Here is a 14,648-nt window from a genome sequence, read left to right as displayed (position 1 = left end):
ACTATTAAGGATAACTTTAGAGATGTTTTTATGAGAAACCTTAATAATTGACGCCCCAATTAAAACCTACTATGCATTTTATTTTGTATTCTTTCTGAGAGTCTACAAACCAAATTAAAAGTCAATCGGCTGAATTCAGAATTCAGATTTTTCGAACAATCTTTGGGGCCCATTTTCCCTCGTTTGGAGATAAAAAATGTTCAAAAGCGCTGCGAAAGAATACTTGGGTATAAATCTCAGCTTTCTTTTCTTCCGTTGCTTACCAATCAGCTATTCAGTCGGGACAAAATATTTGTATATATGCTATAGATGTTACTCCAATTCTGTTACAGGCAAACATTTAAATTCAACACAAAGCGTTTCAAATTATTAGTGACATTTTGTGGTTGTTGGAGTGTAGATCGAAATGCACGCTTCATCAATATATGGCCATGTGCTCCAGTGCTATGGATCTTTGTTAATGTTGGGCGTGATCGCGTTAATCTTGTCTCCTGTCAATGCCAAGGAGCCCTGCGACTTTTTTGATACCGTTAATGTGACCGGTGACCGGCGGCTCACAGACGGCAGCTACGTGCATGAAAACGTAACCATTCCTGCGGCCCAGGTTGCCCAATACAGCTATATTTACAAATATAGGGGCGAGAAAATTGAGGTGGAGCCCCATTTGCGCGGCTGCATCTGTCATCTGAAGCCCTGTTTAAATGTCTGCAATGGATGGGGGAACATGAAACTTAACAGGTCCGAATCATCTCTAAACATCACCTTCCTCGATGGCTCAACGTCGTTGGTAGACGTCGCCGAACAGTTCGTACTGCAAGAGCAAAGGATTTGTAAGGAAATGTATTTGCTGCTACCAGAGGATAACTTCAGCTGGTTACTAAACGAGGCAAGTTATCGACTTAGCCATCATTGTTTTGATTTAAAACCGATTCTTTAACTTCTAGAAAGCCGTGTTATGGGAGGAGGTTCAAAATATAAACAGGACAAAGGCGGATTTTTGCGTGACACAATTTGAATGGCCAAAGGCCAGTGGCCAGTATAGTATCCAACCTGCAGTATGTATTGAGACGAGCGAATTTGTAGTGAAAACGCAAATCAATGGTATTGGTGAGTTGTGCTTCTTTAGCTACTTTGTGTTGGCCTGAGAAAACATACCGGTATACCCGATTTACAGTCATGTGGTTGTCAATACCCTTCATGCTGCTGACTATTGCCGTGTACCTGATTATTCCTGAACTACGTAAGTGCAATGGCAAGCTTTTGGCGTGCTGGCTCTCGAGTCTCTCCATCGCCTACTCAATACATCCCACATTGGCTTTTGGAATCCATACTCAGTATTCCATTGGCTGTAAACTAGCCGGTAAGAGGACGACCCTCATCGTACGACTATGCACTATCCCATACCCGACCCATTGCAGGCTATTCCATCTACTACTTCATAATGGCAGCCTTCCTTTGGCATAATGCCATGAGTTTCGATACGTGGCGCACGGTGCGCAATATGCGGGCGAAAAGTCCTTTTCTCTTATACTCCCTGTTCGCTTGGGGCACAGCACTGGTCTTACTATTATTCACTTTGTACGCTCGGGAGCAAGCCGACTGGATCGGGAATGATTGGAAGCCACAGATTGGGCGTGAACATTGTTGGTTTGACAGTAAGTAGCACCACTGTGTTACTAAGCTATTTAGATCTTTTATTAGTGATTTTTAGTGGAGCACAGGAGCACCGGGATCTACTTCATCGGACCATTGTTGCTGATCATGGTGGCCAACATCGTGATGTTTGTGATGGCGGTCAAGGAAATACACTCGGTTCATCGAAACTTACACAAGCATATTACACGTGGCGATAGTGCAAGGAGTCTTCAAGCAAATAAGAATAGATTCGCTTTATTTTTGAGACTCTTTGTCGTCATGGGTATAACTTGGACGCCTGAGGTAGTCAGTTTTTTTTTGGGCAAAGGCGAACTTATAACACGGACCTTGTACATATTTGACATTATAATATCCCTTCAGGGAATTATCATCTGTATATTGTTTGTAGCAAAAAAACAGGTCACAAATTTAATATTCCAGAGGTGCGTAACATTTATTTTCTATTTTATTTCGAGCCCGCCATTTAAAAATAAACATTAAGCTTGCTATGTTTCTACCCTCTTTTCTGCTTATAAATAATCCCATAATTTCACATAATTTCAAAATAGTCATACAACTTTTTTTAATGTATAAGTACTCTTAAACATAATTTGTCTTTATCTACCTATACATTATTTAAGATTTGACCTTGCTTGAACAATTATTAAATTTTATAAAAACGTTAAAATTCGATGAGGCGAGAGAAAGATCTTGTCAAACATAAATATTAAAAAGGAAAAGTTAAAAAATAGTATGATGAGAAAAATCCCAATTCTAATTAATAACTAATTAGATTATTTAAGTAGGAAAAAGAGAGAAATTAAAATCTCCAACTATGCTTTGATTAGTTAGAGTCGAGTAAACAGGACAGTGAAATACCCTGTACCCCAAATACTCCTTGGTTTATATGCGTTGTTATATGCTTTAGTACTCAGAAATTAGGAAGAAGAAGAGCGAAAATAGGGCTTCAGTTTGTGGGAAAAATAGTGTCGCCTCTGACTTTTTTTAGATTTAGCCGATTTGAATTAGTTTTAAAGGAGAGGAAGAGATTTACATATTTATTGTATGTGGCTTTTAAATTGTGAATAGTATTCTGAAGCGGGAGATTGAGGTGTGATTTGGGTCAATGTATGGATGAATTGGATCAATGTCGGGTCAGCTGTTTTGAAATCCACACGTTTATTCAGATGAATTCGTCCGTCTGTCCCGTCATGCTGAATTATATTTAAAAACATACTTCTAATCCTTTGGGTACAGGGTATAATAATGATTCTGTATTGAAATTGATTAAATGCGTCAAGAAAGAGTCTTCTCATAATCATTACTTTATTTAAAACCAAACATAGTTTTCGATTGCATAGAAGATAGTGATTTTTAAATAATCCCACTAAGTTATATGTAATGATGTTAATTATTATACAGGGAAGCACTGGAGTTTTTCAAAACTACAAGATTTTCAAACCGCTACTGCACACGCGAAAAGAGCTTAGAAATGATTCAAATGGAGCCTCAACTGTAGCGAGAGACAACTGTCATCCCACGTGTCGAGACTTCACTGTATGCCAAAGGCAACAGTAATAACAAGGGATCGTAAGACACATGCACCGGAACCTGCATTGACAAAACAAACGGGCCAGTAAAACTGCATGATAAGCATAAAGGGCCGGACCAACGTGAATGAAAGTAAAAGCACCAACAACAACCCCGCAATGATCTACTGATTTCTATCCAACATACTATATAGAGTTCAATTGATATCACAAAGCATACTACACCCACAGACCAATCATAGCATTAAGTTCAAATTGTATAAATACCCACGATGTTTGTCAATATCGTACTCGCCTCACTTTTTACACAACCAATGAAAATTTGCGTGTTATTCTCAAAAGAAACCATTAAATTCTTTGTTGTTGCAGTTTGAATGCAGTCTGAAAACATCATCCGATTCATATAATTGTTCAAATCATTATGTTTTAGTCATTCTAAAAATAAAACACATGAATTAAAACTGCTAGTTTCTTATCCAAACTTCAATCAATAATTTTTTTTATTCATTTCATAGATGCTCCATTTCCCAACCATCTGGGGCGACTCAAACCGTATCTATAACTACAGGAAGTACTGAGCTCAAGGAACAATCCAGCAAAAATGGAGAAGCTTCGCATTTTATTTAAGCACCAATTGTTTCTTATAAACATATGAATTAAGTCTGTCAACCTTCTTCGTTGTTAGATATTACTTGTTTTCCAAATACATGCACTATTTCTTCGCCTGCCGATTTCACAATCCATTTCAATTTCATGAGGATACGAAACACAATACCTAAAAGTGTTGAATGTAAGTAAAATAGGTTTAATAGTTTTTTCCGCTAATGACAAACTACAAGTGGTTGATATACAAATTATAAAAATGCTAGCCAATTGAAGAGGTAATTAACCGCAGAGAGTACTTCCTTCCCCCTGTTACATACTTGGCACAAACCTAATGTATCCTTTTTACCCTTCAGGTATAGAGTATAATAAGTCAACCCCTGACCTTATAAACCCTGTAGATGAATCAATACATATTATTATACCAATACCAAACTGAAAATTGTTCAAGAATTTTCAGGCCATCCCATTGATGTTATGGGAAAAATATTCAAAAAGTTTGGTAAAACGATCCTGTAAAGATTTGTCTCAAGTTGGTATCCTTTATATCTGGAGGAATCGAAAAAATCATCAAGAATAGAGGCGGATATTCAGGGTATTAGGTGTGCTTAAATGTTCAGCTAACTACGGGACCTTCAAAACAAAAATTTCAATATTTATTACAAATTTTGTTTGGAACACCTATTATTCTGTCCATTTATATTTTCAATTAACTAAACGCTAACCTATTTGTATAGCCTGTACCCAAGGGGTGAGAGGCTATACTAGCTTTGTGCGAATGTATGTAACACACAGAGGAAGGCGTGGCAGACCCCACAAAGTATATATATTCTGAATCAGCATGACGAGAGAAATCGATCTAGACATGTCCGTCCGTCCGTCTGCTTGGATGAACGCCTGGATTTCGGAAACGGCTGCGCGTACATAAACCAAACTTGGTATGCAGACGCTCCTAGTCCCTAGTCTATATGAGTTTATTGTACTTTTTTGAATTCAAATCAACATTTCAAAAGGTACATTAGCAAAACTGTGCGCACATAATTTCTATATAATTATCGAGTTTTGTTTCAAATTTAATATAAATCGGTTAATTCTAAGAAAACTAAGCGAGGGGGGTGGGGGAGCATTGCCTACCCCTACAAAAAATTTTGCCACTTACAGGCGACCACACGTTCATTATTATTGATCATATGCATAAGTTATTTTTTAAACGCATCGTGCATTATTTAATCAAAAGTTTAATTTTTGGGCCCCCCTTTGGTAAAAGTTGCCTACGCCCTTGGTACAGGGTATTTCTCTGTCGGGCTGGCTTGACTACAGCGTTCTCTCTTGTTGTAATTAAAACTAGCCCCTAGCACAAAATAAATGATTGGTGTTCGTTCTATAACATTTATCTATTGATATGGGCTGATGTGAAAGCTTATAAGTAGTTTATAGAGAGTACAAGAACCTTAGCTCGCGGTTGCGTGCATCCGCTAAAGGTATGTGGCTATAAAAGCTTTAATATCTGCGCAATCGACTAAAGATAACTTTTCGTTGTTGTCCCGGACTGGCTCGGCATATCGAAGCTAGCAGCAGTCAGAGCCAAAAATGATTTTTGAAAGAGACACGCGCACCGGTTGGATGATTGGCCGACTAGTCGACTAGTCCACTAGTCGAGTAGCTGGCTGCTGACTGAGATTCCGTCAGTCTGTTTTTTATTGTTGGCCAGAATGGTGCGGTTAACGATTGTCGTTTAACGAGTGCTGTCGCCGTCGTCGTCGCCGTCGCCGTCGCCGCATTTGTTGCTGCCGCTGTTCTTGTTGTTGTTGTTAGTTCTGTTTTCGTTGCCAGAGCGTCGCTTTGCGCCGCGACGTCGCAGTTGGGAATCGCAGTCGTTGTCATTTTTGGATTGCTGTTCGTCTTGTTGTTTTTGTTGTTGTTGCTGTTGTTCTTGTTGTTGTGCCGCATAAAAGCCAAAGCCAAAAAGTGTCGACAATTTAAAAGCAAAAGCAGCGGAGGCGGGCGTGAAACACTAAATACTTGCATACATATGGATCTTGGAAGCGAATTGCCAAAGCGATTCTACTATTTACTTATTTAATTCTCGAGCCATCGTAAGGTGCGACCGGACTGTGTAATCATCGGCAAATAATGCGACTTATGCTGCAGCTGCTGCCGCTGCCCGCTCGAGTGTGTGACGTCAGAGCAAAGAACTGATTGCGATACCGCGACCGCAACCGCAACGAAAACGTTCAGAATAATAAAAATAAACATATACACTTATCGAAAGCTGTTGTATGTACAAATACGAATACCTTTCCAGCAAAAAGTCGCGACCAACTCGAACTGATTAGGCAAACCGATTGCAGAGCACGCATTATGTTTGGTTCGCGAGCTCTTGGTCTCTACCAGCAATTTGTGGTGCTGCTGCTGATGCTGGTGTTGCTGCTGATTGCGGGCTCGGCAACCGGCAGAGATGGCAGATATCCCTGCAACTATGCGGACACGGTTAACATCACCGACGGCCTGCGCCTCAAGGATGGCTCCTATTCCTATGCTGGAGTGGTGGTGCCACCCGAGCTCATAGCCGAATACACCTTTAAGGTGATCGACGGTGTCGAGTATCGGGCGCCCAAGCATCTGCGGGGCTGTGTCTGCCTGCTGAAGCCCTGCATTAGTTTTTGCTGTCCTAACGATCTAATCTTCAACGTCCAACACTTCAACTGCACGACTCCGCCGGAGAGTGTGAACAGCTTGCCGACGGCGCAGAGCACTCACATCGAGCTCAGTCATCCAAACAATAGCACGGCGAAGGTGGTGAAAATTGTGGATCACTTTGTGATACGGACCGAGCTGGGCTGTCGCAATAAGTTCGTGGACAAGAAGCACGAGTCCTTCTGGCAATGGGACATCTTTGGGAACGGCACCCTGAGGAGTGAAAAACGATTCTGGTCCACCGATGAGTACTGCTTCACGCCTCTCGAGCACAAGCAGGTCTGGAGCTTGACGCCCTTGAACTGCGAGCGCTTCCAGCGCGGATATCGCGTCTGGATCTATGCGATATGTGAGCTTAAGCGGATTGATTGATTCCACAATCTTCCCTAATATCCCTCTTTTCCCAGGCACCATTATTGCCATTTTGATCAACATATTCATACTCTCGCTGCTGTGCTCGGTGAGGGAGGCACGCAAGAGCCACTACGGTCAGCTGATCATATACTATCTGCTTTCCATTATTGTTGGCTATTCCATGCTCGTCTATTTGGCTCTCAAGAATCCCATGAATCTCTCACATGAGGCCTGCAGAAATATAGGTGGGGGTCACTATATTATTACATAACGTCTAGCTTTTATATCCCAAATTTGTTGCAGGTTTTCTCGCCTATTTCTGCATTATGCTGTCCTTCGTGTTTTTGGCCATTTGCAGCTTCGACTTTCTGCTGAAGTTCCACCTCAAATCAATGCGGAACTGGGTACGAAAGCTTTTCTACTTCGCCGCCATTTTGGGAGTCATAGTTCTGCGATTCTTGGTCTCCTTTGCGCAGGACTCGAGCTTGCCACATCATTTGAAGCCGGGCATTGGCGGCGACTACTGCTGGTTCGATGGTCAGTAACTCCTCTAATTGTCTTTTTAATTTGATGTTATCTCGAGTTCCACTCCTCCAGTACGTCTATGGGGCATACTGATCTACTATTATGTGCCCATATTGCTGTTGCTCAGCTTTAGTCTGGTCTGTTGTTTCAAGACGTACTTCGCCTCCTTCGAGCTGCCAGAAGACACATTGAACATTATGGGAACCGAGCTTCGTATTATGAAGACGCAGTATGAACTGAGATTTTGGTTCTGGATCGATCTAGTTTCATTTTCTAATTTATATCTTTCAGCTTCTACGCTTTTTCGGCGTATCTCGTGGGCGTTTTCTCTGTGTGGGTACGTGAAATGATCGTCTATATAATGGCACGCATGCGCGAGCATTTCTTCATTATCGACTTCTGGAGCGGCATTTGCATTCTCGTTCTGGCCATAGCCGCTTTTATACTTCTGCTGGGCAAGAACATGCACGTCAAGTCCTGGTGGGCCATCAACGTGTGAGTCGCACTGAGAAATCCCATACCTTACCATTACTTATCCTTCTCCCATTATTTCTTAAAGCGAATCGAGCCAGACTGACCTGAGCGTCATAAATGCGCGCGTCTACAAATTCGACGAGAAGGGCGATCTGAAATCACGCGGTATGTAGGAAAGGCCTGAGCGTGAGCTCAACTTAAGTCTTAATTCGATATTGTTTATGTCGTTGTGTATTCACATACTATATATATATATATATATATATATATGTATTGTATCAATGTATATGCATATCAATTATAGATTCACCTTACCAGCCAACCGTGACATCACTCTAGCATGCAATGCTCAGCGCTGGACTCGGGCATGACATCAAGAAGAAGAAACTACACGTATAGTAGAGTTACTCGTCATTACAGAAGAATGTAAACCAAGTTGTGCATGGGATCGTGTAACTGCCTTAGTTCTGTATCTACTATTAATAAGAGCTGCCAAATTTCATACGTTTACATACTATATACTCGTATCCCATAATTTATACCTTTAATAAGTATTGTATAAAAACCAAACCTATATAGATGGTAGAAGTTTTATTTCACACATTCATATAATTATGCGGAATTAACCGGAAAGAAAATGGACTGAAATTCCTTCGAATTCACGTATCACAATATTGAATAATAGAAACTCAAATTTAGTTTATTTAGCTTCAGGTATTCGCAACTCATATGGAAAATATTTGTATGCTTTTGCATAGTAATGGATTTTATTAAGGAATTTGCCTTAAAGACCATTTTCATATACACTGGGTCGATACAAATTAGTCTGACAACTAGATTTTTGCGGTCTGTTCTTAATACATTTTCTATTATTATATTTACAGTTTCTGCAAATCGGTTGAAATCGGAAGAGCAACGATTCCGATATATTTAACGCCCCTGTTGAGACGATTTTATATAACGGTGTTCGTCTTGTACATATTTGTCTGTCCGTCTTTCCGTTTGACTGTTTCTATGAAAACGAGAATACCAGATTTTAAGCTATAATGTAGATCTAATTATAGTCGCCATAGGAACTGAATGTCGATTTGCAATAACTTATTTGTTTTTGACAACAGATCCAGAGATTTAAAATTGAAGAAGAATTGTGCTACAAATATTACAACTATATGAAGAAAAATATTCATTCATGCCAATTATTTGCCCATCACTATCAATACACATCTCTTTTTCAAATGTTTAAAACTATTTTTAATATTTGTACACCTCGTACCCGATTCGCTATTATCGCATACATATTAGGTTTGCGAAGAAGAATGTATGGAAGAATCTTTAACCCCATAAAATACACATATTCTTAATCAAATATTTAAATATAAAATTCGATATCTTTAAATTTTAATCAGATATAGACCTAGTCCTCGTTTAACACGGGTGTTGCATTCCTAAGAAACCCTGTGTTAAGTGGAATCGTGTTAAACGAGACAAAAGTGAGTAAAAGTAAGTATTACGCTTCTTTTTTTAAAATGTCTTTCAACTTCTTTCGGAACTTGCAGTTTTTCGATAACTCTCGTAATTTTAGAGTTGAGTCAGTCATGTTCTCACACATTTTTTTTCCTAATTCTTCGGCAATGAAGAACTTTGTGTATTACAATTGTATATGGCCAGCCAATTTATTAAAGACCGCAAAAATGTACCCCATCGATCGAATTAGAGTATTCCTTTAAATACGAACTGGAAATATATTCTCTGTGGGATTGCTGAACTACAAGTACACTTACATAAATTCTTAATCAGTTTAATTACTGATATTTTTAAAAATAACATTTTTATACACTTATGGTACATATGTGTGTTTAACATAAAAATAGCCCCAATCCTTTGCCATGAATAAGCCCATCAAAAAAATATAATGCAGAGTATGAAAAGGGTAAGTACCTACTTGTATAGAAAATGAATTTTTGTATCTTTCAGAACTAAGCTCTTTCCAGTGTACATACATTAATATAAGTATGTATGTACTTATATTTGACTATCGCTCACGACCGGCTTTATTTAATTTCTGAATAAATTGTGTCAATAATTTCTCAACGCCCGAACAGGTGCTTTTCCCATTTGGCCGCCTAAGCACCTGCGGCTCGTTTCGCCGTTTATGCCGCCGACGCCCCATGGATGAGAAATTAATGGCGCGCGCTTCAAGTTGGAAGGACATTCAAGTCAGCAGCGAGAAGGACGAGAGCAGGAGCAGAAGCAGAAGCAGGAATCGAAACATGAGGACGGCACGGAGCCAAGGCAGAGGCCGCAAGGGCGCTGACTATGATAATGGGGCCGGCGTCCCCGTTGGCTGCTTTGATGGGCTGGCTGTTTGGGTTGATGGGTCGGCCACTGGATTAGCCACAAGTCAAGTGGCACGCAACAAATGTGGCGTTAATGACGCAATTGAGAATTGTCTGTCGACTGTGCGGCCTCTCGTCGTGTGTGCCAAATGCTCTCTGAGCGAGTTCCGCTGCGACTCACTGCGACGAACTCTGATAGCCCTGCACCTTATTAGCGACTAAGTTACTGGATATCGAAAATTACGGCATTAATGGACCGTGGCTGGAACCGTGCAGGGTGTCCGCGCTTTTTTATACATACAAGCATATACATGTACATGTATACACGAGTAAATTTTGTGTATGTTTTCCTTTGCGTTTTCGCCCCGGTTATTGTAAACAAACTGCAGAGCAACAAGAACAACAATAACAACAAGAAGACCACTGCCAGTGGCAGTCCCAGTCCCATCGGCACATTTGGGAATATGTCGCTATGGCCAGTCGAAGTTTAGCCTGCGCCAGGTGCGGACCAGCGGCCGAGATCGGGGTCGAATGTTTTATGAAGTGTGCACGGGACTTCCGCCAGTTTCCCGCCAACGACGTCATCAGTGCGATTTAGTATTTAGTAGTTGTGTTTGGATTTGGATTATTTGCTAATCGACCAGCGTATAAACACACAAATTAATTTACGCTGTTCCAAATAAACATAAATAAGAGGAACGGCTGCGGATCCGGAAACGGGGGCTGTCTCTAAAGACTGCTTGTGCTTTTTTTGTGTTTTTGTTGCGCCCCCTATAAGGTTTCATTTCGAATTGAGGGAGCCAGGGAGAACTATGCAATGTCTCCTCTACCTCTCGTTATTCTTATCCTGTTGCCCGCTCGTATGCTATCCTTCAGCCAGCAGGCTGAAACTCGCTATCCCTGTGCCTTCATCGACACTGTGGATAGCCTGAACTCCACAAAGGGCGTCTTTGTGTACAAGGGTATGACAATACCGAATGACTTGGTGGCCTCCTACGACTTTGTCATCGAAAATGGAGTGCGGGTGCCAGCGGAGCGCCACCTCCGCGCCTGCGTCTGCAAACTGAAGCCGTGTGTGCGTTTCTGCTGTCCTCCTGGTCAGATGTACGACCTGCAGAGCCGTAACTGCCACGAGGTAAGTGACAGTCTGCCTCCGGCGCCCAATCAGACGCATCTACAGGTGGAGCTGCTCAACGGAACTCTCGTCCAAGTAGAGACAGAAGAGCAGTTCAGCGTCCATGTGGGGACGCCCTGCAACCACATGCGAGCAATCACAAAAGGCGCGGAATACGTCCACTGGACCCTGCACGAGGTAAATGAATCGAGCTCGTTATATTTCTTAGGGATACTATACTGTATTAACCCTCGTTTAACAGGCCCTCTTTCAATACGAATTCGGTCTCACTCGATTAAAACTTTGCTATCTTTTTCGCTTCTAACACGCTGAAAGCTTCGTTCTTAACCGATAAAAGTTGAAAATATTAAGAAAGAAGCGCATTACTTTAATACTAGTTAGATCTGAATGTTAAAGCAAAAGTTCGCACTTCCAAAACATACATACGTGACGGATTGCGTTTGGTTGATCTCCCTACCTTGCAAGATCGTAGAACCTGTCATGGTGTAGTTTTTATTCACATTTCTTATTTCTGGTATTCAATCCCCTAGTAACTTAAGCAGTAACATCCTTTTATACTTAACTAACCATCATTACACTTGCAATAATTTCGGCGACTAAAATACCCCTCTAAGATTAGTACTCTATTGCTACATTTCTTAATATTATTTTCTGTTTTGTTCCCTCTTTTTTATAAGTTTTCTTTTTCCTTGTTATGTAAAATGGCAGTATCATTTGCTATTAATTTCCAGAAAAATAAATAAATACTACTTCGAGTATATCAGGCGCTCTATATTTAAGATTTCGAATACAACTGCGACTGACTCCATCGATGAAATCAGTACTGGGAAGAAATTTCCTATTGCCTTGAATTGTTGTAGCTGCTTTCAACTTTTTTGTACGCTTAAAAATATTTTCCTTTTTATTAAGTTGAATCTGTTAGTGATAAATATTCAACACTTGGAGTAACTTTTTGTTTATTTCGAAAATGGCTGGACCTTGAAAACAGCGGAAATTTAAAAAGCAAAACTTTGCTGTGCATTTGCCGAGATCTAGGAACGTAACCCCATATTTTGCATGGAGTTCATGTCTCGTTTAACACGATTTCGCTTAACACGAGGCTTTCTAGGAACTCAATACTCAATCATTAGTCCACAGATTAATATGTCGCTTACACCTATCTCATCCCCCCTCATATAGAACGGCACAGTGACCCATCGTGGGCATCTCTTCTCCAAGCACTACTGCTTCACGCCCCTCATGCTACGGGCGAGTAGTTCCAGTTGGGATTGGCAGCCCTTGGCGTGCACCCCCGAGAAGCTGCACTTCGTCCTGGGCGTTCGGGAGTGGACATACGCCGTGTGTAAGTATCAGCCGCCCAATACTCGTAGGCTATCGATGTTATGATCTAACACAGCATATGGTTTTAATTGTGGCGAGAAATGTTCTTTGGGTCTTGCGGCCTTTTGAAATATTAACTAAAAATAGCCAGACAGAGCTAATAAAAATAATTATTTGAACAGTGCGAGCAATCAACGGAAAAACAATATGTTCTGCTGATCTGCGTTGCGATCGATCGACGACCAATTGACTCGCACATCGTAAATTGTGGTAAGCCAAGCGAAGCCGGTTGCGAAAATCTTGGAACAGATGTGATATGCTTGGCATTATCGGCATACGAGTACAAAAGGTGTAGTGTAGTTATACAAAAAGTCTTTAAATAATTACAATGACCCCAATATAAAATGCTGCAAAAGTGTTTTGGGAACACGCTCTCTACTCAATATTAGTACACTTTTAAACTAAGAAACAAAACAGGTTTATTTTCGATTTTATGTTGGAAGTCTTGACAAGATCTCTCATTTGAAAATGGTACTATAGTTCAGGTTTTATTGTGTGAGGCGCTTAGACCACCACTAATTTGAACTTTCTTTCACTCTTTCCCCACTACAGGCCTATTCATTTCGATTATTTCGATGTTTATTGTACTCATCGTTCATTTGTTGTGCACTGAAATGCGAAACACATTCTATGGAGTCGCCATCAAGGCCTACACGATCTGCATCATCGTTGGCTACTCACTGCTGGGCCACCTCACGCTTAATGATCCCGCAAACCTGTCTAAATCTGGGTGTCGTCTCATCCGTGAGTCCACCTCTTAGCTTCTTCTCGAGACTAGTTACTAATCCTATTTGATTCCACAGCCTGCTTCACCTTGCTCAGCTTAGTCCTGTCTTTCTACATTCTGAGCTTCATTTCGTTCAATTTGTATTTGAATTTTCACAATGTGATCCTCACGAAACTGATGTTCTGGCTGATCCTTGGTCCCATTGTGCTCATCGCAGTGGGCTGGTCCGTATTCGTGGGATTCAGCTATCAGGGTGCCAAGTTGGTTTTTGGCGGCGACACGTGCTGGTTCGATCGTAAGTAGAGGAGGACCTCGGTCCGTTTTGAAAAGATTACTTAATGTATTGCCCCCTTCAGCTAGGAACTGGTCCGTTATGGTCTATCTCTTTGCGCCGATCTTTATTGCCTGCGCCATTTGTGGCTTCTTCTACATCCTCACGCTAATTCGGATCAGCGAGTGCGACGAACTGGAGACCGAGAAGAATTTTGAATCATTGCAGGAGAATCGCTTCAAGTCGTTTTGGAAGTTCTTCGGCTATACGGCTCTTACCTGGTTTGTGTGCGTCTGCTCCTTCGCCATCAATTATTATCGAGACGAGCGGTCGCACCATAACTATGCCGTGTGCTTCTTTATGGCCTTCCATGGGTTTGCGGCGCTCTATGCGCTCATTGGCAAGAATCAGCAGATACAGAATTTCCTGCGGCGAATCGAGGATAATGTGTAAGGTATACAAGTAGGGTTGGAATGACTATTGACTTCTGATATGATCTCCATATATTTTCCAGAGATGAAGATGCGTGCGAGAACTCGGTGCCAATGAGGAGCTATTGAAGCTTAGCCCAGCGGGTCCAAAATTCCTGCTTTACAATCATTATCAACGATTAGAATGGAATTAGAGTGAAAATTGTTGTGTACTTTATATATCGTAAAATTGTTACTTATCACCACTATTTTTAATGTCGTATTCGTGGTGGTTGCTTGGTGTGGGGGACAGTTTTGGAAGCATCAAGGTGTCAGTCGATACAACAACCCATATTAATGGCCAATGTCCCTAATCTGTGGAAGCATTACGCCGAGCGAAGTAGCCAGCCTAAGAAAATGTTCAATGAATTGATAATTTTGCAGGAATTTATTCCAATAAATGTGATTACAAATTAATTGAACTCTGTAAATAACAAGTTACCTATTAAATGATTTAGTAAAGTTTGCAATTCATTATACAGTTTTAGAGG

General features: G+C 41.0%; 3 protein-coding genes across 3 annotated transcripts; all 3 read left to right on the top strand.

Annotated features, from left to right (window-relative positions):
• Positions 1 to 406: 406 nt before the first annotated feature.
• Positions 407 to 1,614, top strand: LOC115624936 (probable G-protein coupled receptor Mth-like 10). The gene is made up of 5 exons (XM_030519787.1): positions 407 to 886; positions 945 to 1,107; positions 1,175 to 1,360; positions 1,419 to 1,503; positions 1,554 to 1,614. The coding sequence occupies exons 1-5, from the start codon at positions 407 to 409 to the stop codon at positions 1,612 to 1,614; spliced, it is 975 nt and encodes a 324-aa protein (XP_030375647.1).
• A 3,931-nt stretch (positions 1,615 to 5,545) lies between these two features.
• LOC115624728 (probable G-protein coupled receptor Mth-like 9) lies at positions 5,546 to 8,416 on the top strand. Its single transcript, XM_030519554.1, has 7 exons — positions 5,546 to 6,834; positions 6,893 to 7,084; positions 7,143 to 7,376; positions 7,437 to 7,593; positions 7,656 to 7,859; positions 7,924 to 8,003; positions 8,143 to 8,416. The coding sequence occupies exons 1-7, from the start codon at positions 6,150 to 6,152 to the stop codon at positions 8,175 to 8,177; spliced, it is 1,587 nt and encodes a 528-aa protein (XP_030375414.1). The 5' UTR covers positions 5,546 to 6,149; the 3' UTR covers positions 8,178 to 8,416.
• Positions 8,417 to 10,744: 2,328 nt separating this feature from the next.
• On the top strand, positions 10,745 to 14,352 carry LOC115624835 (probable G-protein coupled receptor Mth-like 8). Its single transcript, XM_030519682.1, has 6 exons — positions 10,745 to 11,486; positions 12,489 to 12,651; positions 13,242 to 13,433; positions 13,493 to 13,711; positions 13,773 to 14,136; positions 14,202 to 14,352. The coding sequence occupies exons 1-6, from the start codon at positions 10,992 to 10,994 to the stop codon at positions 14,245 to 14,247; spliced, it is 1,479 nt and encodes a 492-aa protein (XP_030375542.1). The 5' UTR covers positions 10,745 to 10,991; the 3' UTR covers positions 14,248 to 14,352.
• Positions 14,353 to 14,648: the final 296 nt, after the last annotated feature.

The sequence above is a fragment of the Scaptodrosophila lebanonensis genome, unplaced genomic scaffold, assembly GCF_003285725.1.
Source record: "Scaptodrosophila lebanonensis strain 11010-0011.00,11010-0021.00 unplaced genomic scaffold, SlebRS2 tig00000061-arrow-pilon, whole genome shotgun sequence".
NCBI lineage: Eukaryota > Metazoa > Arthropoda > Insecta > Diptera > Drosophilidae > Scaptodrosophila > Scaptodrosophila lebanonensis.
This window is presented reverse-complemented; position numbering and strand designations above follow the sequence as displayed.

Excerpts from the sequence above, each read along its gene's own strand:
- LOC115624936 (XM_030519787.1), top strand. The coding sequence starts at position 407 with ATGCACGCTTCATCAATATATGGCCATGTGCTCCAGTGCTATGGATCT. Across the intron at positions 887-944 it reads TCAGCTGGTTACTAAACGAG|AAAGCCGTGTTATGGGAGGA; the intron begins GCAAGTTATCGA and ends TTTAACTTCTAG. Across the intron at positions 1,504-1,553 it reads TGGCGCACGGTGCGCAATAT|CACTGGTCTTACTATTATTC; the intron begins GCGGGCGAAAAG and ends CTTGGGGCACAG.
- LOC115624728 (XM_030519554.1), top strand. The coding sequence starts at position 6,150 with ATGTTTGGTTCGCGAGCTCTTGGTCTCTACCAGCAATTTGTGGTGCTG. Across the intron at positions 6,835-6,892 it reads CGTCTGGATCTATGCGATAT|GCACCATTATTGCCATTTTG; the intron begins GTGAGCTTAAGC and ends CTCTTTTCCCAG. Across the intron at positions 7,860-7,923 it reads TCCTGGTGGGCCATCAACGT|CGAATCGAGCCAGACTGACC; the intron begins GTGAGTCGCACT and ends TATTTCTTAAAG.
- LOC115624835 (XM_030519682.1), top strand. The coding sequence starts at position 10,992 with ATGTCTCCTCTACCTCTCGTTATTCTTATCCTGTTGCCCGCTCGTATG. Across the intron at positions 11,487-12,488 it reads TCCACTGGACCCTGCACGAG|AACGGCACAGTGACCCATCG; the intron begins GTAAATGAATCG and ends CCCCTCATATAG. Across the intron at positions 13,434-13,492 it reads ATCTGGGTGTCGTCTCATCC|CCTGCTTCACCTTGCTCAGC; the intron begins GTGAGTCCACCT and ends TTGATTCCACAG.